Genomic DNA, 9,652 nt, shown 5'->3' with positions numbered 1-9,652 from the left:
AGCCCGCAGATTTCGCTGTGAATCTCCCTACCGGCTGCAGTTCTTCTTCGAAGATCATCTTCAAATTCGCATTGAAGGTGCCTTATTGTAAAGGGAAGAACGCCTATCCGCTTTTGTGTGGGCGGAGTCATCGTTGCCAATGGTAACAAAATTTTTGTTGAAATATTCTAGAACCTGTAACTTCTCCAGTTTGTAGCGCCGATTGTCATGAAATTTATATTTGTAGTTAAAATTTATATTTAATTTAAAGTTTAATATTTAAAATTTAAATTTTAAAAAAAAGGAAAAATTAAATTACAATTTTTTTTTAAATTTAATATTTGTATTAAAATTTGTATTAAAATTTGTATTTAAATTTATGATTGTCATCAAAATGTATATATATACATATATATATATATAGACATGTCATATCGGCCCTGTGTCCAAATTCCATGACAATCGTGTAAAAACAGCACAAGTTACAGGTTCTACATATTTCCACAAAATGTTGTTACATGGCAACGATGACTCTGCCCACACCAAAAACGATTGGCGTCTTCGCTGTTACCATAACGCCCTTCATGCCAAAATTTGAAGATGATCCGACATCGGGAAAAACTGCCCACCAGGACACTGGCACCTTTATTTCACCTTTTACCTTGACCTTGATCATATTTCCTTCCGCTCTCTAACTCAGCCCCTAATTGACCTAGCGGCGACCAAACTTGGTATGTTACACATTCTTGGGGAGGTTCTGTCGCATACCAAAACCACCACTGCCCTTGCCCTTAGTTTTGACCTTGACCGTCAACTTACATTTCTTCTTCAGCCTCTAGGGTACCAGATTCCATATATTTGCACAATCTGAGGCACACCAGTTGTCTAAACAAACCTTTGTCTTTGTCACTTATTTAACTTTACCTGCCTTCTACGTCCTTACACAGATATTCCATTCATACTAGATCACGGGGGAATACTGTAGTTGGCGACAACATGTCGTTTTCTAGTTATCTATGATAGTGGATGTCGCCCTGACTGTTGGAGATTGCAAGCCGCAGCAGATTTTGAAATGGTGCAATCAGGTGCATTTAATAGCACACCTAATTACAGATGAAACTGTTCAGTTGAAAGGAACAATGTTATAGGACGCGGACGTTTTAACGGATATTTAGTTGTATAATCGTTTAATTAAATTGTTTTCTGTCCGTTGATTTGTTATAGCCTAAGTGATCTTCTCGGTTTCAACACATGACTACTGACCCTAGGTCGTACTGATGATTACAAACAAATGACCATTTAAAAGTAATTACACATCATGGAATTTATTCTGCAACAATATGTACAGATGACTTATATACATGCTTGAACATTACCTATAACTAAGATTGACTACAAGTAATAACTTGTCTGAATACTTGTAAATACTGTTTTATATATCTTCTAGCATTTAGAAACAAAAATGAAATATTGAAATCATCATGTGGCAAAGATCTTAATTCGTAAGTGGTAAAGTTCATATGGAATATGAAATAGTAATGCAGAAATAGACGTTTCCATTTACATTCATGAACTAATTACACTCAGCATAGATCGAAATTATCTGCCATCACAAGCATTTATATACATATATGCACACGAGTGTGCGTGCAAGCGTGCATGGGTATATATATGTATTCATGTTGCAGTATTTGTGCATATATACTACAACACAAATCCCGTGAATGTATTACTATGATGTGGTGAATCCATTTACAGCTTTGTCTCCTATATATCATGGATTTTACTTTCATAATGTAGCCACAACTAACGAAACATACCATTATGGGATTTTACTTTTTATATTTATAGTGACTAATAAATTCGCCTGTGATACATAATTGTACTTACATATTTTCCATTATGGTTCATAGACTAATTCACCTGTGATACATCTGCGTACGACACATTTTACATTTTATAGATCTAATTCTCTTGTGTATGTACATCCTTCGTTATACTTTCTTAGACAAAAACCGTTAGTACATACATCTGGAATCGATTGATGTAGCAAAAATTCACATCCATAGCACGTTAACAGACTCTTACTGGTCTGGCATACATGCATCTAACATACATCATTGATTAACATCCTTTCCACAACACTACAGTATATATTGTCACGGTTAAACCACTTGCCATGAAATAATGTTCATAATCTCTTACATCGCTCCCACAGGCATAGTTATTGGTTCTCTAGCTCATTCATGACGTTCCAATGAGCGAGCTATCACATACTCTTACACGCGGGAGTTTATGACTGAAGCTGATAGCATAACTAGCATCCGCACAGATAGTAGTTCCCCCTGGTAGAACATGCTGGCAGCGCCCCTAACATGACATGCTAGCAACGCCCCCAAGCAACACGTGCTGATACCGGCCCTGTACCATCGTACACAGTAGCAGTACTCGTTGCACCATACTGTGTCAACGCCTCTACAATTAGCACATGCTACACAGCCCATCCTACAGCGCTAATCAGCACATCTAGGGCAGCACCCTCCTACAATCATCAACATGCTAGCAGCACGCCTCTACAATGTTACACGCTCAAAGCAGCAATGCTAGCAGTGCCCTCTACAAACACAACATGCGTACCAGCCGCCTTCTAACCAATCAAGCACATGCTAGCAGCGCCATGTCTACAATCAGCACATGCTAGCAGCGCCCTCTACAATCAACAGCTGCTGGCACGGCTTGCCAACGTGAGGCTAACGCGTTTCCCTAGCCTACCTTGGGAGTTACGTCACGCGTGCCACGCTTACTTCCACAGCTTAATGACTCCGTCGCGCGAAGCTGAGATAATGAGAGGCTGTGACGCCTGACAGACGTTGATGTCGCTGATGATGTCATGGTGGCCTACAGGGGGCGCCTCGGGACCGCTGCGGGGCATGTCCTCCATCGCTGGAGCAGCTCGACGCACCTTGTTGTACATCTCCTGCACGACCTCAGTGCCATCTATCAGCTGAGATCTGAAACAAATCGCGCAGCGACTGAGACGTGTGAAACATTCGCCATCGAGGTGCTCTGGCCGACTTCCCTACGAACGACAACCTTGTAAATGTGTATTTCGCTGCAGTATTATAAAAAAGGGCAAAATATGTGAACTGAATGTATAATTAGTCCCAAACGCAATATAAATTTACCATCTTTAACGTGGTCTGCTATAAAAACACTTGTAATCTGTGTATTTCTCTTGGATGTGAGCTTCACTTGTTGAGTTCAGTGACTGCTCATCTATCACAGCTCTTGCCGTCTCTGACGTAAACACTTGCTGCTGCAGAGCTAATGAGACAAGGCTGCTATCTATAGCCTGCTGCTGCTATAATTGCCTCACTTCCTGCTATAAATTCCCATCGCTACGACCCATAAAGTCTATTTTTCGCGGTGAAGTGCCATAAACGTCTAAAACGAGCCCACACATACTACAAATGCAAATTTACGATGCAAACAGCGCCTGCCCTGGCCCACCATCACCTACCCTTATCCCTCTCCTCCTTCCAGCCCCCCACACACCATCCCCTCCCTCTAGCCCTTACCCATCACCTCCCTCCAGCCCTCATTGCCTTTCCTCCCTCCAATTACCTCTACTATCCTTTCAACCCTTCTCATACCCACCTCTCTCCTTTAACCCCTTCTCTCCTCCACTTCCCCTCCCCCACAGCAGTTACCTGTAGCTGATCAAGCTTTGTTTGACCGTATGGTGAGCAATCCCTTCTCCCCTCCACCTCTGCTCCCTTCAACCCCCTTCTCCCCTCCCCTCCCCACATCCCCTCCCATTTTACCTCTGCTCCCTCCAACCCACTTCTTCTCTCCACACCTCCCCTCCCCTTCCCCCACAGCAGTTACCTGTAGCTGATCAAGCTTTGTTTGACCGTATGGTGAGCAATCCCTTCTCCCCTCCACCTATGCTCCCTTCAATCCAGTTTTCCCCTCCACACCTCCCCTCCCCTCCCCTCCCCACATCCCCTCCCCACACAGCAGCTACCGGTAGTTGACTAAGGTCTGTTTGACTGAGTCGTGAGCGGCTCCTTGTGCACCTCCGCTCCCTTCAACCTCCTTCTTCCATCCAGGCCTCCCCTCGCCTCCCCACACAATAGCTACCTGTAGCTGACGGAGGTCTGGTTGACCGGGTCGTTAGCAGCCCCACACACGATGAAGGACTTGGCAGCATACGCGAGGTCCCAGTAGCGGATGCGCATGTCCGATCCGGCGGTGAGCATGTACGAGCGAGTCCCACTCGGACCGATGTACATCGAATGCACGGAATGCCGCGACGCCTGCAACGACGGTCACCGTTAGCCCACCACAGGGCGCCGCGGCTGCGGCACTACTCGCCCGTACACAAGTGCGCACAGATTTCAGTGCCAAGATCATGCAATGTAATCAAAGGCATCCTTCATATAGTCAAATGCTCATTTAAGGGTCAATCAAAGCAACTCAAAAAGTCTCACTCAGGCAGGTGGCCGTTCTACAAAGGTGGTTTCACTGTATAACTGCCACTCAGTGGAAATGCCATTCTGCAGAATTTTTGCTAACATAGTACAGGAGCATAGGGATATAATTGTGATTTTTTTTTTTGAAGTATGAAAATTAGCATATAGGTCGTTTAAGATATGTACATTCATATGAGATCGGGTAACAGAGGTTTTACCCAACGACGCTTCTCGTTCACATTTATAACCCTTTTTCATAATGACTCGATTTTGACGAGACATCTGATGACAGCTGAAGCCCTGCAAGGATAAACAGCACAGACAATACGGCGCGAATTGAACAGCTCACCTGTTTTGTCGACAGCGCGGGAGCCGTGCTGGCCCACAGTGCCATCTGGCGGGCCGAAGTCTCGACGTTCCACATGGAGACCTCGTTGTTGCCCTGCACAGATGACAGCACCCAGGAATGCTGTGCCGGGTGAGGCAGCACTTTTCTCACGCGCACCACTGCAACGATGTATAAACCAGTGTCACGATAGTATACATACCCCAGCTCCAACAAACATTTCTTATATGCACTGCTACAATAACAAGATAACTCTCAGTATGCTGTCAGCAAATCTCAGTACATCATTACAAATAAATAAAATCTCAGCACACCATCTAATAAGTACAACTGTTTCACCAAATGTTCCGAGTGGGAAGACAGAATCACTCATTGGAATTCAGAAAATCAGAAAATTATTTAAAAAAAAAACATGTGCCACTGTCTTTGTATATTACCTGCTGGGTGTCGCACGGTTGCAATAGGAAGATGAAATCGCAGATCCCAGCACACGATGGAGCCACTAGCTGTGCCGACAGCCATCCAGCTTTGACGTGGATCCACACAGAATGTAGTTATAAGACCTGATTGAACATCAATTTAATTATCTAGTTAAACTAGTTAATTATTATTTCATTACACATGAAATGAAACTAGGTAATGATAGCTGTGGAATCCTATATATCCACATCTCTAATAAAAAATATAATAAAACATGCTTACTGACACAGATATGATAATCTATGTCTACATCTACACTATCAAACTAGAAAGGGCAGTTGTCGCCAACTACATGTATCCCCCGTGATCTAGTATGAATGAAATATCTCTATAAGGACGTAGAAGGTAGGTAAAGTTAAATAAGTCACAAAGCCAAAGGTTTGTTACACAACTCATCTGCCTAAGATGTGCAAGTACGTTAAAATTGGTTGCCTTAGGGGTTTTGGTACGCGACACACCTTCTCCCCAAGATGTGTAAGTATACGAAGTTTGCTCGCGCTAGGTCAATCAGGGGCCGAGTTATAGAGCGGAAGGGAAATATGATGAAGGTCAAGGTCAAGGTCAAGGTCAAGGTCAAGGTCAAGGTCAATGTCAAATAAAGGTTGCAGTGACATGGTTTCGGTACGTGACACAACTTCTCCCCAAGATGTGTGAGTATACCAAGTTTGGTCGCGCTAAGTCAATTAGGGGGCCGAGTTATAGAGCAGAAGGGAAATATGATCAAGGTCAAGGTCAAGGTCAAATAAAAGCCGCGGTGACGTGGTTTTGGTACGCAACACACATTCTCCCCAAGATGTGTAAGTATACCAAGTTTGGTAGCGCTAGGTCAAATAGGGGCCGAGTTATAGAGCGAAAGGAAAATATGATCAATGTCAAGGTAAAGGTCAAATAAAGGTCGTAATGACCTGGTTTTGGTACACGACACACCTTCTCCCCAAGATGTGTAAGTATACGAAGTTTGCTCGCGCTAGGTTAATCAGGGGCCGAGTTATAGAGCGGAAAGGAAATATGATGAAGGTCAAGGTCAAGGTTAAGGTCAATGTCAAATAAAGGTTGCAGTGACCTGGTTTCGGTACGTGATCGCGCTAAGTCAATTAGGGGCCGAGTTATAGAGCGGAAGGGAAATATTATCAAGGTCAAGGTCAAGGTCAAATAAAAGCCGCAGTGACGTGGTTTTGGTATGCGACACACATTCTCCCCAAGATGTGTAAGTATGCCAAGTTTGGTAGCGCTAGGTCAAATAACATAACTTAAGATTTCACTTATACTGAATAAATACTTCAGCTAGACTCGAGACATGAAATGTACACGGTGTATTTCACTGCGTAAGCAGCCAGCAGATGGAGACACCTACCATGTTTGACATCACTTTTCAGTCTCCAGGCATCACTGGGTGCTCTCAGGTCCCAGCCAACGATGCCGCCGTGCACCGTAGCATACGCTATCACCCACTGTGGTCCTGGATATGACATTACAAAGTTCATCAGTACAACCCGAAGCAAACTCCCTTAGAAATGAGTCAACGTGACAGGTAGTTTGGGCCACTTGACATACGCACTACAATGAATTATTGTTATGGTCATAGTGAGGTTAGGGTTAGCATTAGGGTCATGGTAAGTATCCGGTTACGATTAATGTTACGATTATAGTTACAGACATGGTTAAGGTTGGGTTGTGGTTGAAATTAGGGGTAGAGTAACGGTTAGTGTTACGATTAGGGAGAGGCTAGGGATATGGTTATGGTTAGTGTTAGGGAAAGTGTTTATATGGTATTAATTCAAGTAAATACAGCTCCAGCAAGCAGTATGGCCACACCGAAACTAACAAATAATCAAGTGTACGCAACATACATTGAGCCCATCCGATGATGGCGAGAGATAACGAGAGAAAGAAAGTCAACCAGTCGTTTCACCGACCCGTATCAAAGAAGTCCATGTCGACAACAGCGCCCTCTATCTTGAGATCCTGTTCGCGAGACATCCAGACGTTGGTGCGGATTGTAGGAGTGCCCTGCTCGATGCGATTCACGTGAATCGTGCCGTTATCAGACGCCGACGCGACAGACTGTGCAGAGTCACAGAACACGACCGACTTGATCTGTCCTCCTGTGGCACCCAGAAAATATGCAACATTGCTGTTATGGAGTAGGACATGCAGACGTTTGTGTACGTGTGAGTGCGTGCGAGCGTGTGTGCGTGCGTGCGTGCGAGCATTTGACTGTGGCTGCATCTGTGCGTTGCATGCGAGCGTTGCCTGCAATTTCACGCAGTGACATAAGCCACGAGTGAGTAACAGTCCCCAATGTTGACAGCCAGCTTTGTAAGCATTGAGAAAATTCACTGTCCTTGCCGGGGTTTGAACTCACAGCCTTCGCAGTGAACGGTGGACACACTAGTGGTCTGAGTGTGTGCGTGGGTGTGCGCACGCGCACATGACTGTGGCAGTGGCTGTCCGTGTCTGCGTGCAAGTGTGCGTGGGCAGGTGCATGTGTGCACGTTCGTGTGTGCGTGTGCCTGTGTGCATTTGCATGTGCATTTGTCTGTGGTTGCGTCTGTGTGCATGCGAGTGTTGAATTTTTACAACCGTACTCTTCAGGATCAAAAAACACCCATCTCAATGCAGCAACAAAAAAGTTGCTGAGTTTAACAAGCACTTTATTACCCACATTCAGTCGGTTCAGACATTGGAGGGGAGTGCAGAAAACACAGAAGAAAACTTCTGTGAAAAGCGCATTTTCACAAATAAACATACACTTGTAAACCTGCCAGTACCATAGAATTTGATCGGTTGCAAAAACCTCGTTGTTTATAGCCTAACATTTGCAGACACTCAAACTTGTTATAATCGCAAGCCGGCACTTATGCACGTGCATGTGGCTCGTTCTACGAGACAAAAATCATGTTAAATTTGTTTCTGACATGGGCCCATAAATGTTCTCCAGGTTCTCAGGTTCTCCAGGATGGATCTTTTCAAACCCCGAGGAATGCACGCCGCAAGAGCCTCAGTAAAGGCCCCCCGCACACAGTGATATTCGTGCCGAGCATGGAGCGAGAGTTTCGTGCTCAGCACGAATCTCACCGTGTGCGGGGTCGATTTATGCGAGTTTTCGGACTCGCGAGGCGGCGAGGAAAATATCTGTCGTGTTTGATCATTTTGGTCTCGCGAGGCTGAAAACTCAGCGTGTGCGGGGGGCATGAGACTCCTGCTGAGCACGAAAATCAGTGGCGGCGCATTTTTTAATTGGTTCTCACTCAGTGGCGGCACATTTTGATTGGTTCCACCATTTTGATCAGTTACATGACCTGCAGTTAAGCTACATGATCTGCTCGTAAGATCCGTGCTCAGCATGAACCTCACCGTGTGCGGGGGTGTGAGATTCCTGCTGAGCACGAAACTCACGCTCCGTGCTCAGCACGAATCTGACCGTGTGCGGGGGCCTCAAGTACACAGTGAGAGCGCCGCCACTCACCCTGCCGGCTGTAGGTGAGTCGCGAGCGATTCGCGAGACTCTTGCCCTCCATGCGCAGAGCTTCCCACAGCTTCACGGTGCCATCGTTGGAACACGTAGCGAAGAAACCCATCTCAGGACTCACCTGAATTCTACAGCAAAAAAAGAGACGAGTGAGTGTGTGTGTGTGAGTGAGTGGATGGGATGGCCGAGTGAGTGAGTGAGTGAGTGAGTGAGTGATTGATTGATTGAGTGAATAAGAGAGTGAGTGAGTGAGTGAGTGATTGAATGAGTGAGTAAGTGAGTAAGTGAGAGGGATTGCTGATGATGTGATTGATTGATTGATTGATTGATTGAGTGATTGATTGAGTGAGTGAGTGACTGAGTGAGTGAGTGATTGAGTGAGTGATTGAGTGAGTGAGTGATTGAGGGAGTGTATGCGTAAGTGGATGGGTGAGTGTGTGGGTGGTTGATTGAGTGGGTGAGTGAGTGAATGAGTCAGCGAGCGAGCGAGGGCAATAAAGAGTGACAGTATATGTGAGGTAAGAGAGAAAGAGAGAGAGAGAAAACGTAGGGGAGAGAGGGAGAGATGCAAGCGTGCACACAAACACATGTACACACACACACATACACTCACTAACGACATACCTGTTCACAGCCCCTCTATGCTCGTGCAGGTGTGCGACCAGCAGTCCTCTAGGGCGCCACCTGGGGGAGGGGAACTTTCCGTCCCACAGAGCGCCGCTAACAAGCTCGTGTGTGATCGTGTCGGCTGCCCACTGCTCGCGCTTCCTGGCTAGCAGACGCTTAAACTCCAGTTTACACGGAGCAGCCCGTGCTGGAGAGAAAGCAAGAGAGAGTGAGAGGGCGAGGGAGAGGGAAGGGGAGGGGGAGGGGGAGAAGGAGAGAGTGAAGAGAGGGAGA

General features: G+C 45.6%; 1 protein-coding gene across 1 annotated transcript in view; it reads right to left on the bottom strand.

Annotated features, from left to right (window-relative positions):
- Nucleotides 1–2,656: 2,656 nt before the first annotated feature.
- LOC106812343 (phosphoinositide 3-kinase regulatory subunit 4-like) overlaps nt 2,657–9,652 on the bottom strand; it is a 26,156-nt gene continuing 19,160 nt past the window's right edge. Inside the window, exons 22-29 of the mRNA XM_014816192.1 lie at nt 9,377–9,566; nt 8,750–8,880; nt 7,197–7,385; nt 6,635–6,739; nt 5,238–5,363; nt 4,804–4,961; nt 4,123–4,298; nt 2,657–2,990 (exon numbers count right to left, since the gene is read on the bottom strand). Coding sequence (XP_014671678.1) covers nt 2,780–2,990; nt 4,123–4,298; nt 4,804–4,961; nt 5,238–5,363; nt 6,635–6,739; nt 7,197–7,385; nt 8,750–8,880; nt 9,377–9,566 — 1,286 coding nt within the window. The 3' untranslated portion in view covers nt 2,657–2,779. The remainder of the gene's footprint in view (nt 2,991–4,122; nt 4,299–4,803; nt 4,962–5,237; nt 5,364–6,634; nt 6,740–7,196; nt 7,386–8,749; nt 8,881–9,376; nt 9,567–9,652) is intronic.

The sequence above is a fragment of the Priapulus caudatus genome, unplaced genomic scaffold, assembly GCF_000485595.1.
Source record: "Priapulus caudatus unplaced genomic scaffold, Priapulus_caudatus-5.0.1 Scaffold637, whole genome shotgun sequence".
In the NCBI taxonomy this organism is placed as follows: Eukaryota; Metazoa; Priapulida; class Priapulimorpha; order Priapulimorphida; family Priapulidae; genus Priapulus; species Priapulus caudatus.
The sequence above is the reverse complement of the archived record's forward strand: the minus strand, read 5'-3'. Positions and strand labels throughout refer to the sequence as shown.